Source organism: Trachemys scripta, chromosome 4 (assembly GCF_013100865.1).
Source record: "Trachemys scripta elegans isolate TJP31775 chromosome 4, CAS_Tse_1.0, whole genome shotgun sequence".
NCBI classification, from domain to species: Eukaryota; Metazoa; Chordata; order Testudines; family Emydidae; genus Trachemys; species Trachemys scripta.
In genome coordinates this window covers 116,607,391-116,625,209 of record NC_048301.1, presented here as the reverse complement: position 1 = coordinate 116,625,209, position 17,819 = coordinate 116,607,391, and the positions used below count along the sequence as shown (strand labels likewise).

Here is a 17,819-nt window from a genome sequence, read left to right as displayed (position 1 = left end):
CACACTGTCACCGGGGGTGCTACACTGCAACATATACATGACACAATATGGTATTTTGCTAATCTCTTAAGATAATGCAGAGCTTATGCCTGCAGTCTGTATTGTAGGGGTATTAGCCACATAAATCTCCACAATGCCTTTTGAAAAACTGCAATTTCTGAATTGAAATGCATTCTGTTTCATCGTGTGTGCGCGTTTTGCTGGCCCTGTATACTCTGAGCCAAGCACTGATATTTGGATTTGCAGAGTGTGTTGTTTGGCACTTTTCAAGCATATTTGCAAACACACATCAAGAGTGATTGAGGAAAGAGCTATATCCGTCCCAGGTGACTCCTCTGATTCGCCGCCAAATCCCAGAGCCTCTGCTCCATCCTCATCCTCCTCTCTTCTGTTCTCCAAACTGCTGAACATATCCATGTGCTGAGCATCTTATCCTCTTTGGGATTTCATCATTTAGTCTCCACCAACTTCTCCTACTATCTATCTGGCTATTCTTTCACTGGAGCACAGGATCTGGTCCAAGAGATGAATATAACTGAACTGCTCGGTAATAGCAACCATAATGTAATTAAATTTAACATTCTTATAGGGGAAAAAATGCCAAAGAAACACACCACAGTAGCATTTAGCTTCAAAAAGAGGAACTTCCTGAAAATGAGGAAGCTAGTTAAACAAATTAAAGGGAACAGTCACAAGGGTGAAATGTCTGCAAACTGCATGGACACTATATTTAAAAACACCAACTGTATACCCCAAATAGAAAAAGGGAGGGGGGAAAGTAAGTGACCAACAAATGCAACCATGACTAAACTGAATAAAAGAGGCAGTTAGAGGCAAAAAGACATCCTTGAAAAATTGGAAGTCAAATTGTAGTGAGGACAATAGAAAGGAGCATAAACTCTGTCAAGTGTATAAGTATAATATGGTAGGACAAAAGAGAATTTGAAGAGCAACTACCTAAAAACAATAACTAACAGCAATTTTTTTTACGGACATTAGAAACAGGAAGCCTCCCAAACAGTACCAGGCAAATTGGTTGAAACTATAGTAAAGAATGAAATTATCAGACTGTGACGGGGTGAACTGGCCCCGCACTGGAGTGGAAGGGGTTAAGGCAGCACTCTTAGCACGCCCCCTCGACCCTGCTGGGCACGCTCCAACTGCTGCTGCAGTATAAAAGAGAGCAGCCTAGCTCAGTCTGGGCTGACTGCCAAGGAGGAAGGACGCTTGGTAGAGGCTCCAGCCCAGGAGCCATTACAGTCCTTACCTACGGGAGCTGAAGAGCCCGAGACCCGTATCAGAGGCCTGCCATCATTGGAACCGCAGGGAGCATCCTGTGTTGAGGAGCCTGGATGCCCTATATACTGCTGCTGCAGGAAAGCCAGTAAGAAGTGACCCAGGGAGGGGTGAGCAAGTGGTAACTCCCACCCTCATGAGGTCGGCGTGTTTCAGTGGGATTCCCTGCTTGACCCAGTGTAGGACCATGCTGCCATTGTTAGGGCCCTGGGTCGGGGCCCGGTGGAGTTGGACCTGGGCCTCCCTACTGGGGCTGCCACACCCCTCGTGACGGCCCCCAGGTGCAGGTCACGAGGATGCACTACGCTGCATTCAAGGGCTGGTCTAGGTATACTTGGTCCTACCTCAGCGCAGGGGCCTAGAGTAGATGGCCTCTCAAAGTTCCTTCCAGCCTGAATTCTATGAGATTCTTAGTAATCTCATGACTCCAAGAGCTGAGGCTTTATGGGAAACGCCAAGGGGTGGTCTACACTGGGGGAGGGGGGAGAGATCAATCTAAGATATGCAACTTCAGCTACGTGAATAGCATAGCTGGAGTCGACGTATCTTAGATCGATTTACCTCGGGTCCTCATGGCGTGGGATTGACAGCTGCGGCTCCCCCCTCGACTCCGCTACCGCCTCTCGCTCTGGTGGAGTTCTGGAGTCGATGGGGAGCGCATTCGGGGATCGATTTATCACGTCTAGACGAGGCGCAATAAATCGATCCCTGACAGATCGATCGCTACCCGCACGTACCCCAAGTATCGTGAGAGTTGGCAACACTGGTGTCTACGTGAAAGTGGTGATGTCACGTGACTATGGGAGTAATTGCACTAATGTCTGTGCTAAGGCTCTGAGCATGCTCTGTGTGAAATGGATATTTCTGGAATCTTGAGCCATCTCCAGCTGAGCCGAATGCTCCTGAGTTAATTGAAGTGCTGCCATCCCAACTGGCAGGCCTGACTCCTAAGAGCTTGACTAAATATTGCAAGCACCACATCCTGAATCCTGGGTGTTAAACTAAACTAGGTCTCCTCTTCCTGGTGTCTGTGGCATCGTGTTTATTGACACAGTTGCCAGGCACTGGAAAGGCTCGTGCTGCAGCATGAATGCCCATAAATTGGCTCGAGAAATTATTTCACTCTCCAAATATCAACAAAAGCTTCTTGTCGTGGAGTTGATCCCTTTTTCTCCTTCCCCATTCACTGAAGTCATCATTTTTCCATTGTGACCTCATGATTTGTTGCCAAGGAAACCAAACTGTCAGGATGAGAGTGTTCTGTCTAACGGATGCATCTTCCACTGCTTGGTTGGGTGTTGTGGCGCTAGACACCTGGTTTGGGGGTTGTCCTGTGAGAAGAATGAGGGAAAGATTCTAGTGACGCTAGGCCAGGAAGCTGGAGTTCAGAGATTTTTGTGCTTGGTTCTGGGGGCAAAGACAATTGCCAGAGAAGTCTGAGCTACTACTGGACAACTCAAGAACGAAATGGCTTCTCAGGTCTCTCAGCTGGAAGGAGGAGAGTGGCCCTTTGTGGCCAATCAGAAAGGTGAGAAGCAGTTCTAGCTGGTGTGTGACTATCCTCCGAAGAGGCGTATTGGATGAAAGATCCCCGGAAATTAATATATAGGGTGATTTTTTTTTTCCACTCAGGGCCTAAAATATCACAAGGAATATTTGAAGAGGAACCACTCAGGGCCGGCACTTCCAGTAGGCGACCCTAGGTGGTCGCCTAGGGCAGCAGGATTTGGGGGGCAGCATTTTGCCGCCCTCGGCGGAAATTCGGCGGCGGGGGGGTTCTTCTGCTCCGGATCTTTGGCAGAAATTCAGGGGCGGGTCCTTCATTCGTTCCAGGACCCACCGCCAAAGTGCCCCAAAGACACGGAGTGGAAGGATCCCCGCTGCCGAAGACCCCAGGCCCCCTGAATGCTCAGAGGAGGAGCGCTGCCGCCTAGGGCGGCAAAAACCCTGGTGCCGCTCCTGACCTTCACCTCTCCCAGATTCTGGGAGAGGTGAAGGGCGGCAGTTTAGTGCATGTAATAACAGCACACAGGAGGAGCCAGATACAGAAAGAAATGGAGCTGAAATGAATGCCTCTTCCCTAGGAGAGCGGGGTCCCTTTTGGAAGCTGGTGAATATTTATTGGGCGTTTCTCTCCAGCAGCCCAAGCCCAAATGAACCCAGACCACACATCCCACTTGCAGCTGCCTCGCTCTCAGCCATTGCAATTAGTGCACTCCCTGCCCAGACCCCCACAGCCTCTTGTAACCATTCTCAGAGCTCTTGTACCTGAGCTGACAAATCTTCCTCCAGGCACAGAGTTTAATATAACTGACTCTCTACAGGCGAATAGCAGCTCAGAGGGCAGATTAAAAGCAACCAGCTGTGTGAGCGCCACACAGCTCATCTGGCTGGTTACCTCCCCTCCTAAACCCCATTCCAGTTTTAACCCGTTAGATACTGCAGAGCTCTCTCTCTCTCTCTCATGCATGCATTTATTCTACTGTTATTGCTAGACTGAGTCTATGTGAACTGCATATACTCCGGGCCCTAACCATTCATTTGGCCTGCAGTCTTGCGAAATGCCACTGTGTTAGGTGTTGTCCATACATATGGTAAGAGACCACAAACCACAGAGTTTGTGGCTTGCTCAGAAAAAAGGGTGGGGAAAGGGAGTTGTTGTTGTTATCCCCATTTTACAGAAGAGGAACTGAGGCACAGGTTAAGTGTGTTGCCTGAGGTCACACAGGGAGTACATGGAACTGAGCATAGATCTCCTAAGTCCCAGTCCAGTGCCTGATCCATGAGGCCTCCCTGTCTCTAAGATGACTAGGAAGAGGCGTGTCTGTTCGTCAAGGAAATGGGAGAACAGTGGGAAATGACAGAGTGCCCTCCTCATAGACTCCAGTCAGGCTGTGTCTCTGTGAGTGAAAGTTGCCACCCCAGCAGGCTTGGCAGCTGCCAGTAAATGCACCACAAATTACAATCAGACGTTTTTACGGAAGGACTTTAAAGACTGTTGCCGTGGAAACAGCTTTAGACAGCTAGTTTAAGGATGGGTGGATGGAGAGAGAGAGGAAGATAGATGCTGAGAGAACATTTTAGGCTTGGAGACATACATAGCAGCTGGTAAAGGCAAGAGTCACTAACTGAGCATGGAGGTTATAGAGGGCACTAGATCAACTGCATGGCTCCTGGCAGCTTGTGCTGATGCAAGGACTCCGTGAGGAAAGGAGCAGTGTGGGATTGATTTTGCACCTCAGTTTAAATGACTGAGGTACGTACAGTCCTGGAACCTTCAACTTAAACACAGATTGAATTGTGAGTATATGTTTAGTGAGAGGGGTTCTCTCAAGTCCAGATTGGTTTAATAATAACAAACCTCATATAAATCACTTGATTGTTTGCATTGATTAAGAGTAAAGATAGCACATATACAGAGAGACATACAGCTCCCAACACCTATGGAGAAACTGCCCTGTAGTTCGCTGACAGCCTGCATTCAGACTCCAAATGGTCTCTACTTCCTCCAGTTTGCTCAGGGCAATTATACCCTTATTACTCTTTATTGCATATCATTCCAACCCTTATCCACTTCCTCATTTTAGTATATACTTCTTATCATAGGTTATTTTCTAAGTCCTGTGTTCCCTTGCAGCTTTGCCGCTGCCTCGATACCATCTAGTTAGTCTAGTTAGTTGCGTATTCCCTTTTGCGGGGTTATGTTGTTAAGACACTAACAACTGAGTCTGCCACGTTCTGAGATGATATGGTCCTCTGAGATGATATGCCAAATTCACAGGTTCCAGCAAGAAACATCTAGCCAAAGCACAAGCTGCCAAGCAGATGGATAAATAGCTCAGTGGTCACATGGTTTGTTCAGTTCTTCATACCTTTGACACATATTTGTGGTTAATATTCCTATATCTGCTGCAGCAATTTCTAAAGGTTATTACTTAGAAAAATTCCATTCCTTAAAGTTAGCTTATCTGCAAAGCATCATGGGACTCTTCCCTCCCACTCCCCCACCCACAAGCCTTAAATTCTTTCTTTGGTCGGTTTTAAGCGTCAACAGAAAGTAGAGTGAGTAATGGCGAATCCATCACCATTGTGGCCGATAGCACTATCCCAGCACTGCCATCCCTTCCAGAGCAGAATAATCATCAGTATTGTTGAAAGTACCTGCCCAAATGAATAAGAGCCGATCATGTATCAGGTGCATGTGGCTGATAGTGTTTATGGGGCATATTCTCAGCATTCATTATCCATGCAATATACTGTGACTCTCCCCCTTTCCCCTTTCATCCAGCAATCTCCAAGCACAAACGCTAGTCGGCCTTTGGCTGCTTCTTTGAGGGAGGTCAATATTCTCATCTCCATTTGCGCAGATGAGGCACAGTTAAGGGGAAGCCCAATGTCCCGCACCAAGCCAGTGACAGAGACCAGATTAGAACCTAGGGAGCCTGAATCCCATTGCTCTGGTCCGTTGACTAGATATCACTCTTGTCTAGTTTAAAAAGGCAGACTCATAAACATAGTGCCAAATCCACCCTGAATTGTAATTTGATTGCAACAACCAACAATTGACTGCAGTAGGTCTGTCCAGTGGCATCGCTTTTTATTAGTCCTGTCTGACCTCATTGCTAGAGACGGGGGCGACATAAAGAGCTGCTGAAACGCCAGGGACGAACTTTGTAAAACAGTTGATTTTTTAGAAAGTTTTCTGCTCCTTCATGTGCCGTATTCCCCTCCCCCCTCGTTTTGCCTTCAATCAGATATTTTCATGGAAACGTTTCTAGCTTGCGAGATTCGCTTCCTGCTGTTTATTCCTCGTGTGATTTCACTATGCTCTGCTTGGGATCTCAGTGCTGGTTGCCGTTTAAATAGCTGTGATGGCATACAGAGAAGCTTACTTGCAGTGACCATGCTGTGGGACCGGGTGAATATAGCTGGTTGGGAATTTTTGGACTAAACAGTTTTTTCATCAGAAAAGGCTGTTTCCCCAAACTGCAAACTTGTCCCACAACAGGGTATTTTATCAGAAGGGTTTCTCGGGTCCAGGATGGAATTTCTGCTCAAAACCAGAGAGAAAGTACATGTGTGAGCAGGGACTTGCTGTCATAAATCAGGCAGAGCAAGGACTTGAACCTGGTTTTCCTATTTCTCACATGAGTGCCATGACCGCTGGTTCTGGGGTGGTTCTCACTCGCTCTCCTCTTTTTCTCTGTTTTTTCATGACAAATTTTGAAAGGTCTCAGTTTCATCCCAGTGAAGAACGGGAAATGTTTAGAAATCACAAAAATTCTTGTAGGATGAAAAATCCATTTCCCGCCCAGCTCTACAGGTGAGCTCCAGAGAGACACAAGGTTCAGCTCTGTTCTCAGATACAGCAGCATAATGCTAGAGTCAATCCATGGCAGTCAATTACATTATACATTGTCCCTGGGAAATTCAAGATGAAATTCTGCCCTTGTCTCTCTGCACTTCATGAAGTCAGTGGGGTGTCTTTATACCAATGTAATTCACAACAGGATTTGCTCCTCTATCTTTATCCAACTTTCCCACTCTAAAAGTCTGGGGCAGTTTGCTAAAGAGTCTGTAATAATGGAATTCAGATCTGGGTTTAGGTGCAGATTTCAAACTCCTTTTCTCTACTCAGATTCAGTTTGGTTCCTTTTCTGCTCATTAGTAAGAAAAAAATTAAAAGGTGAAGAGAGGGGAGAGATGCCCAGAAAATAAACACATCAGCACATCCAAACGCAACTCGCTATTCTAGTCTGGCAGGGAGGCACCCCATGGCTCTTCCAAACAAGTTGCTGTATTTAGTGATGGGATGCGGGTGACTTCCCTTTTCTATGAGTCTGATAATGGCATTTCACACTGGCATGGCAGCTTTTGCAAACTGGCCTTGGGTGTTTAACAAAGGAGGATCAGGGTTATTGTCCTCATTTTACAGGCAGGGAAACTGAGGCTCAGACACACGGCCTAGTTTTTCCATGGGTGCTGAGCCACCCACAATTCCCCTTGCAGTGACTTGACAAGGGGTTATACAGTGAGTTTGTAGCAGTGTCAAGGATTAGATCCCAGGCTCTCCTGGTTCCCAGTTCTGAATCCTAATCTCATGACAGGGATTCCCCCCACCCCGTGCCGCACGCTGCCTGTGAGATAAATAAGAATTGTTCCATGCCTCCTCCACAAGCCCCATCACCTTTTCTGAAGATTCAGCCTCCTCCAAACCTGGATTCTTCATGCCTCAGCCCCAGGAGTAATTGAGCAGCAGGCTGGGATCCAGCAAGACAGCCCAGCATGAGTCTGCAGCAAATGGCTTCTTAGCGATAAGAGATTTTTCCAAGACTCTGGTCCCCCTGTGTTTCCTTTTCCTAGCAGGGCAGCGTGCACATGCTTTAAAAGCGCCTGGTGCAGATTATGGTTTGCTGGCCAGCATGTAACAGTATCTCTGTCACAGAGAGCCACTGGGCCATCAGTGTGCACTGTGGAGCCATTGGCTCGCATGGCTGGTCTAATCTCCCAGCCTGACCATTGCCAGTGTTTTCAGTTTGGTGTTATGTAGACACCATGTTGCAATCAAATTGCTATTTAAATATGCAAATCCTGCTAGGGAAGACATAATGTAAATTGTTTGTTTATTCTCCTCCCAGCCCCCAAAGCCATACATTATTAATTTTTGGAAGAGGTGGTGTGATCTCAGCAGCGGCATGCCTTCACCAGCAGTGGGGTTGATTATAACTTGTGTAGGGTTTTCCTGCAGGGAGAGGGATTTGTATCATCCAGCTTCAAATCACCATGCCAAAAGACTAGGAGATCTTCGAACTGAACAAGCCACGTGACCACTGAGCTATTTATCCATCCACTTGGCAGCTTGTGCTTTGGCTAGATGTTTCTTGCTGGAACCTGTGAATTTGGCATATCATCTCAGAGGACCATATCATCTCAGAAGGTGGCAGACTCAGTCCTTAGTGTCTTAATATTTTAAAGGACTTCCCCACTGGGGAGGAGGTATGGTAGTCAGCATGAGTCAGTCCTCCTCTTGGACGCTCTGAAAGCATGAAACTTTGGGGCTGGTTCTGCTCTCAAACCCAGTATGCATTGCGGGAGATCCACTGTAACCAAAGGGTGAATTTCGAACGAGTGATTTTAGAGGCACAAGTCCCATTTCAATAGGACGTGTGATCTGGAGTCACTTAGAATTAGATGCTTTTGAAAATCACATCCAAGGTGTGTGTGTGTGTTTTTTTTAAAATTCACACACAATTTTGTCCCTGAGTCAGAGAAGAAAGGAAGACAGAAAGAAGCATGTGTGTGACAAATGATAGTCATTTCACTTAATGCACTTCTGAAAGGAGCTCCGATACCATGGCGATGAGCAGTAGAGGAACCTGACTAGAATAGAAGAGTGACCACTGTAAATCAGATCAGATCCAGTTTCTGTCTCTAAATCAATATGCAACATTTACCACTCCTACTCCTAAAAACGATCAGCTCCCCCATTTTGACAGATGTAATATTGAATTTGGGGTTGTGGGAAAATGGGAAGTCAATAATTTTAAATGGTTTATTTTTGGGAACATGAGTTATACCGTCACTGTATAAACATAAAGACCTTGATTCTCCTCTCACGCCAGTACAAATCAGGAGTAACTTCACTGAAGTCAATGGAATTATACTAGTATAAATCGGATTAGAATCCATGGGCAAAATTTTCACACAGCCTTAGCATCTGCAATCCGGATCAGATTTCCAAAGAGCTCCGCTCCCATCCAAGCATTTAGTGGTCAGATTTTCAGAAGAACAACTCTCACTGGGTGCAGGTTGCATGCTGGGCACTTTTGGATATCTAGCTCCAAGTGCCTATGTATAGGGCAGGCTTAAAAGTAATAGTGGAGTACCTGTTTGTTTGGTTTTGTTTTTCCATAATCCAGGGTGTATTATTGCTCATCTCTGATTCAATAGGAGACACATGTTGAAAGACAATTTCTTTCTAAATCTCTTTCCTTTTCCCCAAAGTTCAGTCGAGTCATAAAGTCAATGGAACGGCACAAATGTATATCAGCTGAGGATCTGGAAAGGTTTTCTTTATTATTTGTCATTGTTATTGTGGAAGCACCCAGAGACCAGGGTCCAATTGCGCCATGCGCTGTACATACAAAGATCAATGTCCCTGCTCCAAAGATCTTGCAATCTAAGCTTAAGACAAAAGGCAACATCTGAATCCAACAGCCAGGTGGGACGAGAGCAAGGTAATAGTGAGACAATTGTGATCAGCCTGTGAAGTTGCCGTTTCACCATGCCAGCTTCCCAGTTCTTTCACATTTCCTAGCTGGAAGTCTCACTATTTCTCATAGTGTGTGGAAGTAATGTTGCAGTGAGATGTAGAAAGAGCCTCATCTTTAACTCATGCTCCCTCACGTTGGTTGTGAGCATTCCTTGCCTTATGTCTCCAGTATGCAAACACTGATTCTGCATTTGGTTTCTAGCCTGCCTGTGCTTTTTCACATTTAGCTGTAGTGACATAACCTGTCATCTGTCTTTTTTCCAGATCCGAGCAGATGGCCCCCCCCCCCGTGGAAGAATTCAATATGAAATGGTCTCAGTTTTCAAGGACGGGAGCCCTATCCTTCGAGACATGGCCTTCTCCACCGACCAGAAGTATCTGTATGTCATGTCGGAAAGACAGGTAAGCAGTGCTCTTCTACACCTCCGTGGCTGCAGCTTTACTCCTGTGCACTGTACCTGAGCCACAGTTCCGGGGTCAGTACAGGTAGGTACACTGCCAAAGGAGGCTTAACTGACTAGAGACAGCCATTTGTGCACGAGGGGTGAAAGAACTTCCCTCCATGCTAGCACGTTATTGTCTGTAAGAAATGGAGATTGGGCTGAGTTGCCATCAGCGAAATATGGTTTGGGGATTTGGATCGTAGTCTGCTAGGAAAGTATGTCCCAAGCACAAGACTCACCCATTCATTCCCCTCAGCAAGTTTGGCAGGAGGCTGATTTTGCATAGCTTTGTTGGAATGCCCGTTATGATTTTTGTTTGTTTTCTGGATTTAGTGAGATGATTTTTTTTTAAATGCTTATGAAGGCGAGTGATTGTTGCAAACAGGGCTGGAACCAGGACATGATACGGGCAGATGCTGTGCAAGCAAGTTCTTCCAATGCAACTAAGTGTTCAGTTACGTCATCCCTTGCTGTGCAAGTCCTGAGCTCTGTGAATTACCCCAATCTGGACTTTTGGCTACTCCTTCGATTCTAGTCTCAGGCCTGTGTGCACATATACTGGGAAAGGTGGTCTAGTGGATAGGGCACTGGACTGACATTCAGGAGAACTGCTGTCTATTCCTGGCTCTGCCACAGGCTTCCTGCATGATCATGGGCAAGTCACTTAGTCTGTACCTCAGTTCCCTCTCTCTAAAATAGGGATACTTTCCTATCTTACAGGGGTGTTGTGAGGCTATATCTATTAATGGTTATTTCTTATACGAGGAGGGTCATCTAAGTACTTAGCTGCATGCACAGTCCTTTATCTACATTCTTAGAGCTCTGCTAATGCACTTTAGTCCCGACTTGCATCTTCCCAGGCTCTCAGCTCTGTCCGTGCTCCTCAGTCCTGACCTACCCTACCCCCTGGAACAGAAAAAGCTGCTTGTGATAAATCAGGCAGCAATTTCTTGGAGACTGTTTCACGCCACAGAAGACTAGCCTGACAAAGTTAAAACTCATCTCACTCGTGAGCCCAGATCAGAGGTCAGGCTATTAACTCACTCCAAACCAAAGTGAGATTTCAAGTAGAGATACAGAGAGAGAAAACCAGTGACTGAGTCATTGCCTCCTGGCAGTGTCAGCTCCTCTAAGATTCCCCAATATTTACCGTCTGCGGGGCCTGTCCTCTGAACCTGTTTATGAGCATGATAAACTGCCCCTCTGAAAAGAGGAACCAGACTGTACGAAGCAAAACTAAAATGATTATGATGGCAATTTATGGCCTGCAGTCCACTGGAGTCTGTTGCTTAAGGGAGCCAACACAGTGTTAATAATACAGGACCTCAACTGTAACAGAGCTGTATGAGCCATTCCTCTCTGAGATGAGGAAACACAAGCGGTCCCAACCGCTAAGCCAGGCTCTTGGGTTCACTGACTCCGTTAAGCATTTTAGTGGCCATCACTCACAACGATATAATACAGATTAATAGAGCTGGTGCTTTGTGATTGGGGGAGGGTGGGAGGTTACATCTGAAGAGGTCCAGATGTCAATGGATTTTTCCATGTTGCGTTAACCCCGTAGTCACTATGAGGCACAATACTGAATGTGGAGCTTTCTGCACCTATGAGCACAGAAATGCCCCTCCCCCCCAAATCCACCCTGCTTGAAAAGGTGGTAATGAAAGACTCATTACCATAAGTAGGGCTGGGAGCTTGTCTCAGATTTATGACATGGGGTGTGTTCTTGTTTTAATATTACAGAGCGCCCGAAGGCCCTAATCTATTTTCTGTGGTGAATGGGAAGTCAGTCTGAGTCCCCTACCGTTAGAATAAGAAATGCCCACAGCTTCTGCAACTAGAAGGAAGGGCACCTGCGTTTCCTTCGCAGCTGAATTCCTTCTGACCTCCTCAGCCTCCTCCTGGAATTATTCAGAGCTCGGTCTCAGCCTGACATCTGAATGGCACAGCTAGAAGGTGGTTGTACAAGGGATCACAATCTCATAGTTATCGCTTGGGACCAGAGCAACTTAGAGGAGTCAGGCTACTTGTCAGAATGTATTTTTTTTTTTTTTTAAATCATGGCTGCAGCCCGCCATGTTGTAGTGTGCCTATGAAATTCCGCAACAAGGAGGAGAGTGGGAGGTATTACAAAAGGTCTTGAGATTGCAAATCAACAGTAACAAATGTATAATCACCTACGTGCTTTGTGCTATCCTACACCATGCTGCACAGCATGGCCACTAAGAGCTCCTCAGTGATAGAACCCAGATCCTCCTACAGTAAAAACACAGGCCAATTCCACTTGAATTAAAGGTGAATATCCATTAGCTGTTTGCATTATAGAGCCTATGATACATATGTGAGCCACTCTGGGTCCATCCACTAGAAGGCAGTGACACAATAGACAGTGTTGCTTAGTGGACAGAGCACTGGACTGGGATTCAAAAGACCTGGGTTCTGTTCCTGGCTCTGCCACTGGCCTGTTGAATGACCCTGGGTAAGTCGCTTCCTCTCCGTGTGCCTCATTTTCCCTATCTGTAAAATGGGGATAATGTTACTGACCTCCTTGGTAAAGTGTTTTAAGATCTACAGATGAAAAGTGTTGAATAACAGCTAGGTAGTAATATTATAGTCACACTAGTTAGTTCATTGTCATTTGCAAAAGATCATCTGTGAATCATGTCAGAGCAGAGGAGGTGGCGGGAGAAAAATATATTCTCTAGCTGGAAAGTTATTTAATACCAGAGAATAAATGGTTTATAGAAGGAGTAGGGAATCTTTCTCCCTAAAAAGAACATCCCTGTAGTTAATTAAGTCATCTGATTATAGCAACTTAGTAATAGAAACTACTATAAAGAGCTACAAATTTAGGACTTCTTCCCAGAATGCACTAGGCCACTGGATTAGACAATTTCTTCCGTTTATTTTACTTGGCATTGAGTCCATGATGCTATGCCCAGGCAGAGAAACGAAACATTGCAAGGAGCGGTGTGACTTTTCTAAAATCAAATGCCCCAGTTTAAAACATGGATGCTGCCATCGTTTTCCTGGGGAACCACATTATCTCTCACACGCACCCATAGAAGGGAGAAAAAACAACTTGAGTTTGAAATAGGTTTCCAAGGAAAATCCAGCAGGGATGCCTCCAACTCATCTCTTATGAGGCGAGAGGGCCTAAATATTCATCAAAGTTGCTAATTTGCTTAATTGTGAAGCAAAATGATGTGGAGAGAATTAGTAAATAATGAAACATACCTGGAGCGTAAATTCTATTATGTGCTGTAGATGTATGTGCATTGCACTGGCAATGGCTGTTGTGTCTCCCGTGTTAGTAATCCACAAATGTTAGATGCGTGCTGCGTTCCCTGTTACTTACCTGACTTAGGCCCATATCCCCAAAGGTATTTAGTCTCCAAATTTACATTTGGGGGGGTGGAGGTTGAGCCCTTACTCCCTTAGCCCAGGTGGTAAAAGTCTGTGATTTGGAGTTAGAGATCATAGGGCATCATTCTATATGGAATTCTCCATCAGTCTTTCTCCTTACAACCCTGCATCCCTATATCCCGGTGATGTGATAGTTCAGCAAAATATGCGGGGTAGTATTTTTTGACTTGAATCCTGTGCAGAAAAGGTGCCCAGTGATTTAAAAGGGGTCAGTACTGAGAAAAGCAGAAAGGCCCATCAATTGCAGAAGCGGTGAGGCTGTAAATAGTGGGAAATGCCTTTAAAAGAACTGAAAATGCACAATAAAAATGTCTTTAAAGGTCTTGAGTCCCAGAGGAAATTTCACTCTGTTTTCTACCCAAGTTAAAGGGACACGGACAGGTAGTTTAACCTTGAAGTAGAGCTGCCAGAAATTATTTGTTCTGGTGGGGAAGGTCATCCAGATTCTATGATGCATGTTACTCTTTCCCCTTTTAAACATATATTTAGCATCTCTCTGTAACCAACCTTTTAAACCCCACCATTTTTGTAGGGTCCACCAAAACACATGCACATCCCTGCTTGTTCAGCTGTCTCTCTTCACCAACACCACTGATGATACTAGTGAAAACTAGGAGGAGAAATAAAAGGATCTGTGTTGGATTGGTATTACACAGAATCCAGAAGCCATATCAAAGTGGGGCGGTGGGGCTATTTTCCAATAAAAAAAGCTCATCATCTTGCACATTTAAAGGTGGCTGGTATCAGGTTTACGCTTAAATGAATTGGAAAGAACAGGTGTCTAATCCGAGAGCCTGGAGTGCCATCGAGTGTATGGTGGTTCCACCTTCACAGTGGCTTTTGTCTCGTTGTCCTACCCCCACACTTCCCAGTGGTGGCAGTTCACTCTAATTTAGCTCCCGTCCACATGTGCCCCTTTCATGTTCTGTCACCAGCGTTTTCCAGTGCCGACTATTTGATTTCTCTCACGTCTTTTTAACAGTAAAGGAGCAGCACCAACTACTCTATAGCCCAGTTTAAAGGCAGACAAGGAAAGAGACACTCCATTTCCAGGGCTGTCTTCAGGGTACTGTCAAATGTATGCTTTAGAAATTATTATTAGGGTGTGTTACGTGGGGTGCAGTCTTAGTCCTCTGTACGCTTTGCTCTAAATAGCTCTCAGGTTATAAAAGAAGTGTGTCTATAGCAGAAATTCAATCCCCCAAAAGTTCAGCCCCATTCCACCAAACAACATCTTCGCTAACAGGCTGCACAGGACTTAAATAGCGCTAGGAGGCAAGCTGTATTAGCAGAGGTCCGTCGGGGGCCAGTGCTGAAGTAACTCCGATGGTTGCGGATCAGGACTGAGATGCGTGGGCAGATCTGGAATGTCCAAAGACTGGAATAGCAGTAGGTGCTCTAGGTCAGGGTTGAGATGCATTGGCAGAATTATGTGGTGTTTCAGGACAGGAATAGCCGGAGGTGTTGCAGATCAAGACTGAGATGCATTGGCACATCTGTGATGAGGGAATGCCAGTTTTAGCTCTGTGCCCAGCATAAACTGCCTCTCATTTTTTCATACTCACCTAAATTCAAGTAGCAGGGTTTTTTTTAATGAAATAAAATTCTGAATTTAAGGTCCTTGCTGCTGCTGGCCCTTTCGCCTGCTTCACTGACCCCTGCTGAAATCAATGAGACAGAAGGATGCACTTTGTACATTCAGCAGCATATGCAGACATGTTCCACCTTGGATGTGTCTGCAATGATTAAGCAGCAGTTGAGGGGTTAATGACACTGGGAGAGCAGAGCAGTCATAAATGTCTGGGGGCTGCCATGAGCCTCTGAATTAAAGACTTTTCTTTCTAATGGTAAATCTATCATAAACCCAACCCCAACGGTGTCTGCATGTGCAAAGAAGGCTCTGAGGTTTCCTCCTCTTCAGAGAGGATCTGACTGCGGTTTGCTGGGAACACCCTTAAAGTGATAGTTATAGTTAGTAAAGAGGCTTTATAAAAATGCAGTCCTGGAGCCTTAATTGTCCACCTGTCATGAAGGAAATAGCCTTTTTGTAAACGAAACTCAGAGCTTTTCAATTAAATTTACCCTGCAGGGCAGGAGAAATTTTATGACTGCAAGGTTGTAACCCCTTCTTACTCAATATGTCTGCTCTCTGTCCACCTTCAAGTCATAGCTGCACTTTTATAGACCGCAACTTTGACTGTGCCCCCACTTACATCTGTGTAAATCATGAGCAACTATTGAAATGAATGGACACAGACTGGTGTGAAACTGATGTAAGCATCAGGATAATCAGGTCCACAGATGCTCTGGTTCCTGTTAGTCATGCAGAGCTAATAATATTATTTCTATTACAGTAGCAAATAGACCCCTGACCAAGAGCATGCTGGGTGCTGTACAAACACGTAGCAAAAGACAACCCCTGGTCCAAGAAGCTTACAGTCTAGTTAGATGAGACTTGATGAGATATTTAAAAAAGGGCTGATCACAATACTGCAGTTGATTGTAGGGGATAATCCTGAACTAGTCAGGGGAAATGGGGTTTACTAGGTCTTTTCTCTTTCTAATTTATATAAAAGCTGTCAGCTGAATTCTGATGGCAGAATCGTTATAAGTAGTGACACAGGCTTCCTGTGTGACCTTCGGCAAGTCACTTAGCCTCTCTGTGCCTCGGTTTCACATCTGCACAAAGGGGATAATAGCACTGCTGTGACACAGAGGTGTTGTGAGGATAAACGTATTAAAGATTGTGAAGCACTTTCAGATCTACTGATGAAAAAGTGCTCTACAAGAACTAGGTGGTGGTGGTAGTAGTATTATTACTGTTATTAATTATTATTTATTAGTGATAGTCTGCCAGACACCAGGTATAGTGTGCAACAGCAGCAGTTGGAAGGATCTTGACCTGTAAACAGAGAAAGATGAACAAGTCATAGCAAGTAATTTCTTTGGACTTCACCTCCTCCTTCCTGGCTGTAAACAGATTGTGATTTTTCTTCAGTTTATTTGTTCTTTGTTATTTTCTGAACAGTTTCTTTGAACAACTCTTAATTTGTAGCTTGTTCGTATTTTGTTTGGATGCGTAGGTCACATGGTATGTGCTTCTTCCCTGATTGGAGGAGTATGACTTTTAGAATGAGATTTCTAGGAAGAATACTTGCCTTTACAAATCCAGACTGTGTCTCCCATAAACATTCTTCAATATCCATGTAAACTTTGTTGCCTCCATGAACATTCCTGCCAGCAAACTCACCCTTGGTTGGTTAGTTAGTTAGATTGGATGCTCTTTGGGGCAAAGATCTGGAGCTCCTAAGCACTGCCATAATAGAAATAAAAATCATCCGCTCGGGGGAGGATAAAATTCATTAATGACTGTGAGGCTCAGCTATTCAGTGACGAGAGTCATGGAAATGCCATAGATGGAGAGACACTGTCCTTTTCACACCACCCTGGAGTGCAAGTGGGTGTAAAACTCCATTAGGGCTCCTTGGCACCACCAGAGCGGCGTAAAGGGACCTTCGTGTAAATGAGAGTCCGGTCTCTGCGGTTCCCAAATCCTGCCTCATGCCCTTTCATCCTTGCTTGATTGGGAATCGCTGGTGGGTATCCCAATTTTACCTTTAGAAATAATTTAAAAGGGGGTGGGGGAGCAACAGAGCACATGAGTGATTTCTCATGGCTTATGTGACATTTTTATACCAGTTTGATGTAGTTCAGAGACCCTTATGCAGAATATTATGAGCAGAGCTGCACTCCCGCCCGTCACTTGGTGGGAGGTGGAAAAGATTAATGCCAGCCCCTATAGATTCCCCTCACGTCCCAACAAGAAGGGCAAGGCAGTCAAAGAAGAGAACGGACTGAGCCCCTGCCTGCCCATATAAATGATGGGCCTTCTCCCTCAGAGCCAGTGGGAGGCAGGTGAACTCTGCCATGGAAGAGCCAGGGAGGTGGAGAGATTGATTCTTGAAGGTTATTTGAATGAAAGGGGTGGAGAGAGCTGTTTTATGTGCCTACAGAGATTTCCTCTCAACCTCATCTGAAGCTGTAATGGGTTACAGTATGCACATGCCAGGTAGGTTTGACCGGTAGCAGTTAATTAACATCTGCTCTAGGGGGCTTGTGTCAGGTCTCTTGTTCCACAATAGGCAGCTGTAAAAGGAAGGAGATTAGGGAGTAGGTGGTTTTCTAATCAGTACCCAGGTTTATTCTAATCTCGGTTCCTTTATGGTTTGCAGGCACAGGCTGATATCTTCCTTGCATTCGCTCTCTCTCTCTCTCTCTCTCTGCCTGTCTCAGTGAGTGATGCCCAGACACTTACCTTCAGTTACCTTAATCAAGGTGCATGCAAACTGGGCATGGAACTAGGAGACGAGAACTCCTGGATT

The 17,819-nt window shown here is 45.4% G+C and overlaps 1 protein-coding gene across 1 annotated transcript in view; it reads left to right on the top strand.

Moving 5' to 3' along the window:
- The window catches only part of PLXNA2 (plexin A2), a gene marked incomplete in the record, with an annotated part of 325,301 nt that overhangs the window by 144,241 nt on the left and 163,241 nt on the right, over window positions 1–17,819 (top strand). Inside the window, 1 exon segment of the mRNA XM_034770557.1 lies at window positions 9,867–9,970. Within this exon segment, the coding sequence (XP_034626448.1) occupies window positions 9,867–9,970 (104 nt within the window).